General features: G+C 47.9%; 1 protein-coding gene across 1 annotated transcript; it reads left to right on the plus strand.

Annotated features, from left to right (window-relative positions):
• Positions 1–106: 106 nt before the first annotated feature.
• On the plus strand, positions 107–15,968 carry LOC142819314 (uncharacterized). The gene is made up of 2 exons (XM_075905324.2): positions 107–14,826; positions 15,081–15,968. Exons 1-2 carry the CDS (start codon positions 14,350–14,352, stop codon positions 15,249–15,251), a joined length of 648 nt encoding a protein of 215 aa, XP_075761439.2. The 5' UTR covers positions 107–14,349; the 3' UTR covers positions 15,252–15,968.
• Positions 15,969–16,603: the final 635 nt, after the last annotated feature.

Raw genomic sequence — 16,603 nt, forward strand, 5'->3', positions numbered from 1 at the left:
ACTCTTATGTTGTCAGAAATGGAGGGTTCCACCAGCAGAATCATAGAAATTGGAGATTTTATTCCCCCCCCCATATAGGATTAGAAAATAGAATAGAGTCCTGAGGGAAGCAGTAATACTCTTGGCCCAAGTCAAATTAGATGGTGAGCAGGAGTGTGTATTTCATGAAAATGATTGCAGAAGTTTGTTGCAGAATTGAGTTTTTAAAAAATCTTGACTTAATGGATCTGAAGATAAATGTGAAAACAACCTGAGGGTAAACTGGTGCTCCTGAGGCTAAGTCTACACTGGCACTTTACAGTGCTGTAACTTGCTTGCTCAAGGGTGTGAAAAAACACCTCCCACCAAGCTCAGTAAGTTAGAATGCTGTAAAGTGCTAGTGTGAACTAAGGATGTTAAGGGCTAGTTGACTAATCGACTCCCCAGCTGATCCCGGGTTCTGTGCAGCACTGCCACTTTGAAATGCCAAGCGGAGCCCAGGATTAGCTGGGGTCTCTTGTACATTTCAAAGCTGGCATCCACATGCAGCCCGGGGCCAGCAGGAAGTCCCACTGACTCCGGGCTCTGCGTGACTGCTTCCGCACCCTCGTGACACCCTCATGGCGGAGTCCGCGGGCCTTCCCACTGGCCCCGGGCTGGCCCTAGCAGGACTCGACTAGACTAGACGACTCAACTCGTAAATTACTTGTTTGTTAACATCCCTAGTATGACCAGGCTACAGGGTTGGGAGCCCATGCGGTCCCATAGTATTTGCTGCTTTACTGGTGGAAGTGGTTTACAAACTTTTAAGTGTAGAGAGAGCCTGAGTCTACCAGCAGCCTGAAACAATTGCTCTAGGAGATGTGAACTGCCCGTTCATCTCAATGCTGAAACTGAAAGATGACAATATAAATATCAGTATAGCTTTCTGCTTCATTGCTGATCATTTAGAAACATTCAGTAAGTGTGCTTAGCCTACAGTCCCAAATTGTCTCCTAGGTGCCTATAGCTTCAGCTTCTCCCTCTTGCCACAAGCTCCAGCTTTTCTCTTAGCAATTGTCAGGATAAAAATCTACCCCATATTGGAAAAGGAGACAGGTGGAAAACACTGGCTGCTTTTCTGAGCATATTCAATTTCATGTTTATTTATAAGACTTGGTATTTTAATTTGAATGGAATGGCTGCAGATTTTCTCAGTTGCTGCTGACTCCACAGACTCCTTGTCCACTGCATCCAGTTTACTTGTCCAGTTTACTGTAATTTTCTGGAGCTTTGGGCCGAGGCTTCTGCCACCAGCAGTGCTCTTTATCTGCTATGGTAGAGGAATGACTCCAGCTTCATGCTGTGCCTAATTACCAGGCTGCAGGCATATCTCCCTGACCCCAGCTGTTCATCTCTCCGGGAGGACAAGCTGTAGCCTTCTACACTTTTATCCTGGCTGTCACCGCTAAAGCTTTGAGGGCTTTGCAAGGGACCCTTAACTGAAATGAGTTAGACAATTGCCTGAAGCTGATATATGTTGAGCGAACTGAATGACAGTTTACCTGCTTTTACAGAATTGCCAAGACTACAGGGCATTTCCTGGCTAGGTGAACTGGAAACACTACCCCTGCAAATGGGACAAAGCCCTCCATTGCTAGTTTCTTTCCCTAACTGCCCCCTAATGAATGCAGTGGAACTCTCTAATTTGTCTCAGTCATTTTGAATTCTCATTCTTCTCCTCCAAAGTACTAGGAACACCTTCCAGCTTGCAGTCATCTGCAACCCTTAAATGCCTGCCTTCTACTATGCAAGTCATTAATGAAAATAGGGAATGGTACTAAATCCTGGACAGACCCTGTGGGACCCCAGTTGATACATTTTGCTATTCTGGCAGAGAACCACTGATGGCTACTATCCAGTAGTTTCAGCTAGACCACATCTCCCTAGTTTGCTTGTGAGAGTTGCAAGTAGGATTGAATCAAAAACCTTACTAAAATCAAGCTATAGTGTGACTTGGGGATGTTAAATGGCATTTAATCAGCTAATTGTCTAGTCAGTGGAATTTCCATCGACTGGTTGGTTAGTTGATATGGGGGGAGAGGGGGAAATGCAGAGCTGCGGCTCTGCCTTTTAAATGTATTAAGAGCTGCAAGTCTCTTAATACATTTAAAAGGCTAAAGTGCAGCAGGGAGACCAGGTGCCAGCTGGGACACCTGGTCCCCCTGCTGTACTTTAGCCTTTTAAATGTATTAAGAGCCTGGATGCTCTTAAATTAAAAAAGCACAAATGTGTGTGGGGGTGGGGGGCACTGGGTGTGAGCTAGGAATCAGCTGATTCCCAGCTTGCACCCGGTCCCCTGCTGTACCTCTGCCTCCCCTGCCCCCCCCAGCGGAGATGGTGCTGAGGGGGAACTGGCTTTTTAAGCCAGCTCCCCCCAGTGCCAGCTCCTGCTCCACATCCTTGCTGCCTCTCCCTGATAGAGGCAGCGGGGGGTGAAGGCGGGGGGGAGGAAAGCAACTAGTTGAGTCACTAGTCAACTAGTCGCTTACACCCCTTGTGTGACTACAGCTCCCCTCCCCCATCCACTAGGTCAGTGTTACTCAGTTCTTGTTCAGGAGCCAAATTAGCAATCATCATTACTCAAAAGAGTCACGATAGTGTGAATTCATTGTTTCAATTACAGTGAAACCTTGGTTATCCGGCACTCTGTTAACCAGAAAACTTTGTTAACCGGCATTGCCCCCAGCAATACTGTCACATTTTCAGGCGCACAGGCCTGGCTTGGTTTACCATGATTAGCTTAACAATTCTTTATTTAAGAAGTACTAATAATCTTTAACTCAAAATAGAAAATGTGAGACCAGCTGCCTCACACTACAAAACTACCAATATTAAAAACTTGAGTTTTACTATTATTGTCCATTGGTTTTTCCTAGGTTGATGGAATCCTCAGATAACCGGAATTTTTAGATAACTGGAACGCCCTAGTCCCTAAGTGTACCAGATAACACTGTACTATGTATATATTTTTCTCGCAGCAAAATGACTGGCTAATTATTTTATTTACTACTATTGGTTAATAATATAGTAAAAGCATCCTCATTGGTTAATAACTTAGAATGGTTAATAATTATAAATCACGAAATATTTTAGTATCATGTGCCATACACAGCTGCAGTAGACACATTAAAAAGCCACTGATGGCTTCCAAGTTTCAGTTGGACTATCACTACAGTAAGCCAACAACAGTGTCAAATGGAAATGAGGTTGGTTTGGTGTAATTGGCTCTTGACGCATTCATTTTGACTATTCTGTTATCCTGTAGGGGCTTACAAACACTGTTTTAATAATTTGTTCCAGTATCTTTCCAGGTATCATAAGTTAGGCTGACTGGTCTGTAATTCCCGAGGTCGTCTTTGTTCCCCTTTTTAAAGGTAGGTACTATGTTGGCTCTCTCCCAGTCATGAGGGATGTCACCCAGCCTTCATGAGTTCTCAAAGATCATTACTAACAATTCAAAGATTGCTTTAACTAGTTCTTTAAGTATTCTGGAGTGAAGTTTGTCAGACCTTGGTGACTTAAGTTAGATGAGAGACACAGACACAGACATCGACCGACAATGTAATCTGCTCGTGGCGAGTAGATTACACCCCGGAAGAGCTGGCGCAGAGCGATCAGCGTAGAACCGCGCGGCTGGCGAGCGGAGCTTGCTGCCGCTTGGTGAGCCCTGTATATTGTGTATATATATACACACACGCACACAAAAAACTTTTCCTGCAGGGTGACAGAGTGACATCATCACATCACTCTGCATTGCCCAGCCCAAACAGAGTCCCCAGAAGGGGAAGCGGCAGTCATGGCTTGGGGTTCCCCTGGCCCTTCCTCAGTAGATGCCCTGGGCTCCCCGCTAGCACCCAGCTCCCCTGCAGGAGGGCCAGGGGATGGCGGCAACAGCTCCTCGCTGTGCTTTGGGTTCCGGTGCTCCAGGACCCAACAGGGAACCGTCACTTCAGGCTGCCACCTGCCTGGTGCTCCAGCCTCAAACCCCACCCTCTGCAAGATTACAGTGCCAGCAGCACCAGCTTCCTACGAGGGAGGGGAAGAGGAGGAAACCCTGAGGCGTTGTGCCAGATTTGGCTGGCAGGGAAGCATGCGCTGCTGTGGGGGTGGAGAGGTACCGGAGGGGACTTAGAGGCTGGGGTTGGCTGTGGCCCCAGCGGTCAGGGAGGGTGGGGCTGAGAGGTCAGGACTAGCACAGCCCAGGCAGCTGGGGGTGGGGGGGAGCTGAGAGGCTGAGGCTGGCTGCAGCTGGGGGGCTGAGAGGCTGAGGCTGGCTGCAGCTGGGGGGCTGAGAGGCCGGGGCTGGCTGCAGCCTTGGCAGCCAGGGAGGGTGGGGCTGCAAGACCAGGACTGGCATGGCCCCGGCCCTCCCCGCCCTGGGGCTGGTGCAGCCCCGGCCCTACCTAGCGGCTGGAGGGAGAGCTGGGCCTTCCTACCCCCAGAGACAGAGGAGTTGGTGAGTATAGCGAATACAGGGGACTGTCCCCTAGTATTTTTTAACCTGTTCTTTCTCTGTTTTGGCTTGTGTTCCTTCCCCTTTGTTGTTGATTGTGTTGAGTATCTAGTCACAATTAGTGAAGTCTCAAGCAAAATAGGCATTGAACACTTCAGTCATCTTGATGCCATCTGTAATTATTTCTCCTTCACCATGCTTTCATTCATCGGTCTCTTACTCCTAATAAAGAACATCTTCTTAGTGCTGTTTGTGTCCATTGCTAGGTGTAACTCATTTTGTGTCTGCCTCTTTGATTTTGTCCGTGTGTGCTTTTGGTGTTCTTTTGTCCTCCTCTGTAGCAATTTGTCCACATTACATTTAGAAGAATCCTCTCCTAAAGTTCTCTGCTGCAAGTTACATATGGACTCATGTTTAAGCAAAAGGAAGAAGCAGGGAAGAGTGAAAAGAACTCCTTTTCCTTAACAGGTCTAATGGTGGAGTTTGGTATTCCATTATATTTGATTTTTTACACTACTTTCAAGTCTGTCTTCTCTTATGCCACATGCTCAAAAGATTTCATTTTCATATTATTCAGAGTCAAGAGAGTTGGGGAAAATCAGCCATTGAATTTATAAACACAAGCTCTTTTTCAACCCTTAGTTTTCATTTTTAAAAAATTGTTCTGGTTCTGTTTGCTTATCTCCCCACTTCATCTATGACCTCTTCAGAGAACTTAAGGTAACAGCACCTGTGTTGGAAGGACCGCCTGGGATTCCACAGGGCCGAGAAGAGAAGAGTATAGGAAGAAAGGGGTACTCACAAGCAATAACAACTGTTCTCTGAATGTGAAGCTTCCACAGATTCCCTCTGAAGAAATTGCAAATGTAGCTCGAGGACCATTTTTGAAGAGCATTTGACAGTTGGGGCTCAACCATAACACTCTAGACCAGGGCTACTCAACACACAGCCTATTTGTTTGTGGCCCACAGTGCAGTTTGGGTATACGCAGGGCTCAACACGCAGCCCACGGGTGGGAGCCAGAACAAAAAAAGGCAATATAATGGTCTTCTGTTGATGCGCATTTTAGTAGTTAAATTCCTGGACTGTCACTGCTCATTAAAAGTGCGGTCATATGGGTGGCAATCGGGTAAATATTGTATTTTATTAATATCAGCAGAACTGACTTAACTGGGGCCTGTATTTTGTGTAATCTTGCCTTAATCTTTGTATTCACGCCTGTCAGTGTGAAAGAAGCTATTTGCGTATATTTGCATACATATTTGCACATATATGCAGCCACACTTACGTTGTAGTCCTCAGCATGTGCTGTATCATTGGGGCCCCCAACAATAAGTTCCCTACCTTCTCTATCTCCATAGTCTTATCTGTAGCTGGGCTGCAAAGCAAAGGAGGAGAACAGCAAGAGTAAGAATTATTGTGGCTAAGAAGTACTGGTAGAGGACTGGGGATCCTGCTGCACCACTCTGCTAGAACAAGAGATCTTGACTCAGGGAGTGTGTCTAGACTAGAGGGTTTTTTCGAAAATTGCCGTTTTTCGAAAAAACTTCCCCTGCATCTAGACTGCTACTGCGTTCTTTCGAAAGTAAATCAAAAGAATGCGGCAGGTTTTTTGGCTGCAGAAAACCTCATTTTACGAGGAAGAACACCTTTTTTTGAAAGTGGTCTTTTGAAAAAAGGTGCTATGTATTGCAAACTGTGCTTTTTCGAAAGAGAACATCCAGACTGCCTGAGTGCTCTCTTTCGAAAAAGCGGCTTGCTTTTTCGAAAGTACTGATTGTAGTATAGACACTTGTTTTCGAAAGAGGCTTGCAGTCTAGATGTAGCCGGGGAAAGTGAATGGGTGATTATTTTTGGACAGACCAGAGGCTGAGAGTTAGGATTCCTGAGCTCATTCTGGTGTGACAGATCACTGGCTGTCCTAGCAAAACTCTCTCAGTACTCAGGGGATTAAAGGAATTGGAGGAAAGGTACGGAAGCTTTTACCCCCAGCATAAAAGAAAGGTGTCCACCAGTGATCCCCATAAGCTGTATGCTTGTGTAGGTGCTCAGGAGAGATTCAATTAGCAGAGCACCTGCAGCTAGGTTCTTTGTTTCTACTGGAGGTGCACATTCTCACATACCTCAGTGCACATAAAAATTATTCCACACATGGATGGAAAAATGCACAGGTGGATGGAAAAGATTAGAGAGAACATTGGTGTCCACTACTCATTGTGGCAGGGATGTTAACTATTGGTTAATTGACTAATCAAGTAGTCGATGGAATTTCCATCGATTAGTCAATAAGGAGGGGAGGGCTCTACTTTAAAAGTAATAAGAGCCCGGTGGGGTCTTACTACAGATAGAGTGCAGAGTTGCCCCTGGGATCTAACCCCACATTGGGTTACCCTGCAGTAGCTCCCGGGGGCGGTGCAAAGCAGAACTGAACAGTCCCAGTTCATGCTGCCCCCAGGATGCTGCAGCTCTGCCTCCCCTGCCCCATCCTGCACCATGGAGATGGTGACACAGAGGCAGCGGGGGAGGGAGGGAAGCGATTAGTCACTCGACTACCCAATGAGTTTATGCTTATTAGGTAGCAACTACTCGATTAGTTGCTTACATCCCTATATTGTGGATCCTTGCCGGTCTTGTTTTTGACTTGTTTACACCGAGTCCATATCTAGATGACCCCACATTTACAGGGTCATGACCTCTTCTCACACCAGTTTTCTCATTAGAAGAGTCCTTGAAAAAGTAAGGTGTGGAAGGATTTAGTCTTGGTCTGGCTTTGAATTGGAAGGAGCACCCCAGTGTTCCCTCTAAGATGTGGGGCAGCACAGCTTCACAGGTGATTAATCAGCCCCGCCCAGTGAGCTCCATGCACAGAGCCCTGAGCCTCTGACTGGGCGGAGCTGATTACTCACCTGTGAAGCTGTGCTGCCACCCAGCTAAGAGGGAACACTGGGGCACCCCATTCAACACACTCTGACACAACGGTTCAAAGAAATGACTTGCCATGCTTGAAAAAAACAGACTAATGGGCCCAAAGAATGGAAGAAGATGATGGATGTGGCTACAGCTACTGCAAAATGAATTCAAGGTGTTTCATACATTCTCAGATTTTCTGCCTAAGTATAGCATCATCAGTAGTTGCTGTTGCCAAGGTAAAGAATAATGATCTTTGTTTCCTCTGATATGGACAGATGAACCTTCTGGGTAACCTAAATCTCTCCTCTTCATGACCCATCACCAATGCTGTAACTGCCCCTTATGAAGATGTCCTGTGAAAGACCAGTTGATTTCAGACCCAGAGATTTCACTATAGATGTTTTCTTCTTTTTTTTTTTCCTGAGACCTTATCCATCTTGGAGCTGAAGAGGTCTGTGCCTTCAAAGGAAAGCATATAACTTTTACCTGGACCTCAAGAGAGAGACCAGAATTCCCAAGTCTGGAATATCTCCTGAAGGAGACAAAGTGGAAAAAAAAACTGTATCCAAAATATCAAAGGAAACAGAGCATTTGACATTCTTTGGCCATCCTTAAGCAATTCCAGGAACTCTTGTCTTCTCTCAGAAAAATGCTGGGTTTAAAAGGCATCTTTAGACCAGAACAAAAAATTTAGATCTGGCCTGAAATGCCTGATTATTAGCAGAGGTGAGTGTTTGTCACTCTTCAGCTGGACTTTCTTTCAAAGACAGTGAAGTAATTTATTTCCCAGCTCTTGACTTCACTTGTGGCAGGCAACACAAGCAATTCTGTGGTAGCATTGGGGGGGGGGGGGGAGAACCTGTCCTTCCTGGTGCAAAGGAATGGGTTTCCTTAAGACAGAAGCTGCGATGGCAGGATGGTTCCAGACATCCTGCATTTGCTGTAGCAAAATCACATTTGATGAAAGAGCCCTCTCTTTTCTCTGGAGACCAAGGTATCAGAAAGTATGTGGCTTTAGCAAAGATTTTAAGGGAATAAATAGCCATAACTATTCTGCTCGAAGTCTTGGAAGACCCTGACAGCGCTCAAGATGCACTAAGAATTCATCTACCTGATGTTGGAAGATAGGGGAGGAAAAGAGGCCTATGAAGAAACTCCTCTGTAGTCATCCAACATATTTAAATGGAACTGGGGCATAACACCAACAATTGTCTAGTTCTCTAGCACTCCTTCCAATTACAGCTGTTGATTCCTGAGGTTTTGGGCACATGGGGGGCACCAGCTGTTGGGACTTTCTCAGAAGATCCACAGGAAACATTTTTATTTTTTTTATTTATAGAAGGCCTTGGACTTGTCAGCATTATTCCAAAAGACTAGTGATATAGGAGACAAAGAACCATAAGGCCAAAAGCTCCAAGGTGCACAAAAGTTAAACTCTAGAGATCCCCAGGCTCTCAGCTGAACTCCTAAGGAGTGTCTGTGCCCAAACTAGGCTCCTCTAGAGATGAAGGTGCAGAAGAATGGCAAGTAGAGTGCTTTACTCAATTATGGCAAGAACCGTGGACCTCATGGCTCCAATGACAGCATCAGTTTGATCCAGGTAGTGATTTTTTTCACAGGCCCAAGAGCTAATCTACCTGTAATTAGAGGATAAGGGAGAAAAAAGGGGTTTCGGAAGAAACGCCTCTGAATTGATCCAGCAGGTCCAAATGGATAATAATTTGGTCTTAGCATCAACAGCTGGTCTGAGTGTTTTGACATCCTCTCCAACAGAGCTTTTGGAAGGAGTGACTCCTGATGCTTTCTCGCAGACAAAACCAAACTTGGATGTGAGAAAGCAGGTATGGTGAGAGCAGATGAAATCCTTGTGACGTACCTTATGTGATCTCTTGGAACTTCTGCCACCATTAGAGCCACTGTCCTTATTTCAGCCCAAAGAGTTCAGATCCTAAATCAGTAGACTCTGTTCTGGCAGCACTTTATAGAATGCCTATACAGGATGACCCATTTTTGGCCTAGGATTCAGTATCAGGCTTCAGCATGGAGGAAGGCATCCATGCTCCAGTACTTCTCTTCTGTTCCTGAGATAACAAAGCCTCTTTCCCTGTAAGTCCTTTTAGAAAATGCTTATCACAGCCTTAGCTGAGGGACCTTCCATGAGACATGAGAGATACTTGTCATGTCTATTTGAACCAAACCATGTCCAGGGTTAAGAGGAACACCTTCTAACCCCATCTTCTGCCCTCCCAGATAGGTTTCCCCACTTGGAGTGGGTACAAGACAACCTAAAACACTTAAAGTCTGGCAAGATCTTTGCAAAACTAAAAAAAAAAAAAAATCAGAAACAAACTAGATTTAAATCTGCTTTAAATAACATGATAAAAGATATGTGAGGGTTTTTCCCCTTCATCTATCCAAGAACAAAGAAGGAGGCAAGACATTTATACTTCAATCTATGAAGTATTGTAATCTGGTGCACCTTATAACTACTGCTCAAAAATGGTTCCCAAGCTAGGCAGAAAACTACTACAATGGGATTGTGTAGAGGCCATGTCATTTAATATAAGTAAGCTTCAGAGCATTGTCCGAGAGGAGACCCCGGACCCAAATCCCTGCCCCCACCTCCTGTTTTCAAAGGTAGATTCAGCTGGCTAGTTCTAATTAGGATAAAGACTGCTGACAACACAGTTCCTATGGATATTTTCCATGCTACACACTTTGCAGCTCTCACTGAAAATTGCCAGCCAAAGGAAATTCATACAACTGTGGATTTCATGGAAGTTTAGCTTCAATGTTGAAATAAGCTTTAAAACCACAAGACACCATTCCCCCTTTCCTAGAAACAGTGAATAATTAACTCTGTATCCCCTGTGACCTCAAGATAGTAATGCTAATGAAGGGACAGAGTAAATCCTCAGAGCACAGGACATATTTGCATGGTGGTATCTGGACAGACGAGATGAGCCCAGACTACGTGAAAGCACATACACCCACCGCTAAGGCTCAGGGCAAGAAAGCTGCATTGCACAAATGAGATGCAGAAAGGTGCTTCTCACAAACTAAGTGCCACTCTGAGCAGTTCTGACATTAATACAGATAATGAGAACATTCACAGTTACATTAGCTAGGATTAAAAAATTAGAAGAGATGTAAAACTCTGGTGTATAGCGGATGAGCTTACCTCTAACTGGAAAAAAGACCCTCAGTAAGCTGAATATTCCATTGTCCATCATTGTGTTTCTTGCATATTCCCCTGAATCATGCGATATCAGAGAGATTACTGATTAGCTGGCCACTGACCTGATCTGATGTCAGTTCCTGTGTCAAATAATATTAAGTTCCAAAATAAGCTGCAGTTTAAGAGAGTGGTGTAGCAGAGTTCACATGTGGCTAGCAGACCTAGTGGGCAGGTCGCATGTCAACAGTCTTCCACTCTTGGGATGGCAGTTATAGTCAGCTACCAGCTTGTGCTCCCCAGGTTCCTTCAGCTGGTGGTAAAGGAGGGGGAAGGGTCCCCTTAGCCATACCTTGGACAGCTGTAAACACCATCACAGGGAGTGAGTTACAAAACCTAATATGAAGAGATTTATTTTTGAATCCAGGGTAGCCACATTTTAGAGAAGGTATAAATATTTCCCCAACAACATCAGGAACCCAAACACCGTAGCAACTTATTGTCTTTTGTATGCATCACACATTGGTATCTAGCTTGTTCAGCCATTAGCATCGTTGAGCACAACCTGGTACAGTCCACCCACCAATCATCTAATTCTACACTCCATCACCACACATCCGACTGTCTGCATTGCTAGCCCACCGCCACACTGTGACTTAGCCACATTTTTGTATCGTAGCAGTCAGTCTGGACGATCCAGTCAGCAGCCTTTTAAAGCATGGGCCGGGAACTGCAGGCCAGGTTACAAACAGGTGGATGCAATTTAGGGCTTTGAAGTTTATCAGCCATCCTGTCTCTTTATCCCAGAATTGCTGCCACTCCGTGAGTACGAAAATATTCAGCCAACCTTGGCAGTGGGCTGGCAATGCTGCTCAAGGGCCTGGTCTTTATCTTTAAAGCCCTTAGGGTATGTCTACACTACCCCACTAGTTCCTGGGCTTCATTTGCATAAGTGGGGAGCCGCCATTTTTAAAACCCTGCTGGTTCGAACCCCGTGCAGCGTGGCTACACGGGGCACGAACTAGGTAGTTCAAACTAGGCTTCCTATTCCGAACTACCGTTACTCCTCATGAAATGAGGCGGCTCCCCGCTTATGCAAATTCAAATCCCGGGCTTCATTTACAAGTGCGGTATGCCTACATTACCCTCCTAGTTCGAACTAGGAGGGTAGTGTAGACATACCCTTAGTGAGCAAAGTGAGACCTGCCATTTCCAGCACCTGGAGCAAGACTTTAAAGGTCTCTCCCTAATGACAAAGTGCCCAAACAGCCCAACAACACTGAAGAAAACATGCAGATAAGTCCCACTTCCATAAAAAAGGAAGAAATCAAGGCCCATATTTCCAGCTAGTGTAACGATTGGGTTTGACTTTTATACATGGCACAAAGCTGTTGTGTGCATTAAACAAAGAAAATTTGTCTTCTGTCATTGAGAGAGAGAAAAGGAGAAAGACTCAAGGTCAGGGAGATGAAGAAAGAGAGGATATTTATCCAAGTGAGATCATCCCATGACTTCATGAATGGGCATGACATTTTATGATTGTAGGAAGCTACTATTTTATTTAGCAGCCAGGCCTAGTTGAGATTTTGGACATTTTATTGTTATACTGTCAAATACAGAGAAGCTGAGAGACCTCCAATGAGAGCATTAAGCAGGATTGGTTCTAGAATCTATGATTCTAGAATGTTGCTATCAGCACTGAGTGAACCTCAAACGGTGAAGGTGTGGGGAGATTCAAATTAGCATGGAAGAATTTAGACACTTCTCTACTATCTTGGATCTTGCTAAGCCTTTAATAAGAGTAATGTACTGTGACTTGGTATTAAAGAACAGGCAGGTTTATTGGATGCATCTGGTGTAACTAGTCATCTTGGGCCTAAAATTAACTATGCTTCTAGTGTCCTGTGTGAGCATGCATTAGGGCTTGTGTCAAACCTGGGTACATTCTTCAAAAGCTTTCTCTCCTGCAGTGTTTCCAAAGTTTCAGTGAGGAGCAGATGTGGGATTTTCTAGAACTTCATTTGTACAAACTTTGAGATTTCTGGTTGCCCAGAGGGTTGTCAAAGAAAAATGGGACAGACAAGATCTGAATTACTAATGTGAAACCCAAGCTGGGGGGGGGAACCCTTCAATGTAAACAAACAGAAATCTAGGCATGTGCTCATTATCCTTCAGGATGAAGGGGAAAAAGGATACAAACTCAATTTCTTCGAGTGTATCAGCATGGATGCCACAGTAGGTGCACAGGTGCCTCATGTCATCAGAGGAGCCTCCAGGGAGCCCCCATTCAGAGCTACCACCTTACATGGGCCTTATTGGCCTTACTGGGGACTGTTGTCCTAGGTTTTGAGGAGCAGCTCAACCTCTCATATACCAAGGAAGATGAGAAGATCATAATCCCAGTGTCTTCACTTGCTAAGCTGCCCAGAGGAGGGGGAGACAACAGAGGGATGACAAGGACAACCCTCTTTTAACCCCACCATTCTCCTCACTGCTGGAAAAGGTGATAACACCAGCACCTCCCAACCATTGCAATAGATCACTTTGAAGCCACTTTAGAAGCCCTGCCTTCCCTTATTTATTCTTGGATCTGGATTTTTACTACCCCAGTCATCTGAAGAAGTGGGTTGTGCCCATGAAAGCTCATGATGCTATTGTAACATGTTTTGTTAGTCTTTAAGGTGCTGCTAGACTATTTGTTATTTAAGTTTTTCCAGTGGATTACCCTGATTGGCTGCAGATTGCTCACCACTGGCATAGCAGTTCCAGTCTCCAGTCACATCCATACCTTTATAGTAAGGTTTGAGTCTATCCCTATCCCTGGCAACATTGTCAGGAAATATTCTTCAGAAAGGAATGCTTTCACTGATCTGGAGTTTATTAAGGTTGCTATGAGCATTATCGTCTGTGAAGGGCTAAGAGTCTATCTCAGGGCTGTTCCCCACTCTGGCACTCTGAGTGTAGAAGGTGGGAGCCCACAAGAGACCTTAAATACCTTGCCTCTATAGCTTCTGCTTACAAAGACTTCCCCAGCTCACAGACTCTCAGGCCATGGGAGATAGGCTGCCACCATCACGTGTAAAAACTTCTTCTGAATCCCAGGAAGAGTCACTTGAACTTCTCCCAGAGGAATACCCCAAGCTTTCTTACCACAATAGAGCTTGAAAAAGAAAAAAGAAAGAAAACAAACTGCAGTCTCTGATAGCTGACCTCTCAGTCTAGGCACGCATACACAGACCTCCTGCTACTTCCTAGGACACAAGAATCAAATCATCACCTTCAAAAAAGATGATTTTATTAACAAAAGAAAAAGATATACTAATAAAGCATGTTTAGTTGCTAGGTGTTACAGAGAAACTAAGAAAAACACATTAAAACAAAGAAGAACATAGGGTATGTCTACACTACAGCGCTAATTCGAACTAACTTAGTTCGAATTAGTTAATTCGAACTAAGCTAATTCGAACACGCATCTAGAACTAAAAACTAGTTCGAATTAGCGTTTTGCTAATTCGAACTAGCGCGTCCACACTGATTGGACGCAGGGGGGCATTTAAGGGCGGCTGAAACCGGTTCTGGCAGGGCATCAGGTCAGTAGTTGCTTTGTGTGGCTGCTGTCTGAGGCTGTCTGAGGCTATCTGAGACTCGTGCTTAAAGGGACCCCCCCTGGACAGCCGGTTCTCAGCTTTTCCTGCTTGCTTGCCAACCTTGCCGAGGGAAAGCAAAGCATTGGTCTCTGCGCCCGGGTGTGTCGGTGCTTCCCTTCGGGGACGCTGCCGCAGGTGGCAACATGGAGCCAGAGCTCGCCCTGCACCTTCTGGTGCACTTTCTGGACTTGCTGCTGCAAGCCTGCCAGCAATGGCTCGAGGCTGCCTGGCACCTCCTGGTGCACGTCAGCCCCCTGCCTCTCCGCCTGGCCGCCCTGGGGGCTGTGGAGGAGCCGCGGCGGCGCCCCGGCACTGGCGTGCCCCGCCGCATCTGGCGTCTGGACACCAGCAGCAACTGGTGGGACCACATCATCCTGGAGCGCTGGGAAGACCGACAGTGGACTCAGAACTTCAGGATGAGGAGGGACACCTTCCTGGAGCTCTGCGAGTGGCTCGCCCCTGCTCTGCGCAGAAGGGACACTCGCATGAGGCCCGCCATCCCCCTCCAGAAGCGGGTGGCCATCGCCCTCTTTTGGAAGCTCTCCACGCCGGACAACTACCGATCCGTCGGGAACCAGTTCGGCGTGGGGAGATCCACCATCGGAGCGGTGCTCATGCAGGTATGGCACTCGCCGGCCACTGCGCCGGGGAGGGAGGGGGGCTGCAAGGAGGGGATGGGCCGCCCCAGGGACAAAGGGGGGGAGGGAGGAGGCGAAAGCGCCCCGCACCGGAGGGGTTGGTCTGTCCCGGCCGTACTACACGCCACCAGGGGGGTTGCTTCTGGGAGTGGGGCGCGGGGCACTGCCAGGGCACGAATGCTCCCAGCCACCCGGGCGCCCCACTGATTGGCGCTTTGCTGTGTCTCTCTCTGCAGGTGGTCAAGGCCATCAACCGGGTGCTGCTCCGCAGGGTGGTCCGCCTCGCCGACCCGGACGCCGTCATCCGGGGATTCGGCGCCCTCGGCTTCCCCAATTGCGGGGGGGGGCCATCGACGGGATGCACATCCCCATCCGTGCCCCGGAACACCAGGCCTCCCGTTACGTGAACCGCAAGGGGTACTTCTCCATGATCCTGCAGGCCATGTGTGACCACCGGGGACAGTTCACGGACATTAATGTGGGCTGGTCCGGCAAAGCACACAACGCCTGGGTGTACCGCAACTCCTCCGTGTGCCGGCGGCTGCAGGACGGGACTTTCTTCCCCGACCGCCACATCAGGGTCGGGGACGTGGACATGCCCGTGTGCCTGGTGGGGGATGCCGCCTACCCACTGCAGCCGTGGCTGATGAAGCCCTACACGGGGCACCTCAATCCCTCCCGCCAGGCCTTCAATGCCAGGCTGACCAGGGCCCGCATCGTGGTGGAGGGGGCCTTCGGGTTTTGATGCCCGCTTTCGATGCCTCCTCAGCTGTCTGGACCTGGCCGAGCACAACATCCCTCCCGTGGTGGCAGCATGTTGTGTGCTCCACAATTTATGTGAGAGAAAGGGGGAGGCTTTCCTGCCAGCCTGGATGGCTGAGGCTGACCGCATGGCTGGCCACTATGGTCAGCCCCGCACTGCTGCCGTCCGGGAAGCCCAGCGGGGGGCCGTCCGGATCCGGGAAGCCCTGCAGGAGAGCTTCCTGGTGGAGGAGGAGGACTGACCTCTCCCTGCATGCCCCACTGGGGCCTTCTTCCACCCTACCCCCTTCCGCTTTCCCCTCCCTACCTACTGTCAAATAAAGACACCTGTTTTTCAAACAAAAACATCTTTTTATTTAACATAACTGGGGTGGGGGGAGGGAGGAAGGAGAGTGGGAGAGGGGAGGGGGAAACCTGGGACGAGGGAGCTGGAAGGGGAGGGAAGGGAGGAAGGGAAAGGAAAGCTCAGGGGTGGGGGTCTGGCTGCCTCTCCTGTCTTGCAACACTGCGGGTCCGGGGGCGTTGGTGGGGAATGGTTGTGGAGGGTGGGGCAGGAGGGACGGGGGGTGTGGAGGGAGCAGGAGGGGGACCAGGGGGATCAGGAGGGGGAGGAGGAGGAGCAGGGGGAGCAGGAGGAATTGGGAAGCGGTCGAGCAGGCTCTGGAGGTGGCCTCGCAGGGCACGGCCCTGCTCCTCCAGTGCCTCCAAGCTCCTCCGGCGCAGCCTCAGGTCCTCCTGGACCCAGTGCTCCTGGATATGGAGCTGTTGCTCCAGGAACCGGAGGTGCTGCCTCTGGTACTCCTCCTCATTCCTGGCTCTCCTGCTGGCCTGGGCATGGGCAGCTGCTGCAGGCGGGGTGGTGCGCCCTGCAGGCCCAGGTGCTGCGGCTGTGGTGCAACAAGAACAGCGGTCAATTACCCCAGGGGCCCAGGTGTGTGAAACCCAGCTCCCCTCTGCAAGGCCAGGGCCCCTGCAGGATCCCCAGCTGCTGCTCCGT

Source organism: Pelodiscus sinensis, chromosome 1, assembly GCF_052426305.1.
Source record: "Pelodiscus sinensis isolate ZL-2025 chromosome 1, ASM5242630v1, whole genome shotgun sequence".
Classification (NCBI taxonomy): domain Eukaryota; kingdom Metazoa; phylum Chordata; order Testudines; family Trionychidae; genus Pelodiscus; species Pelodiscus sinensis.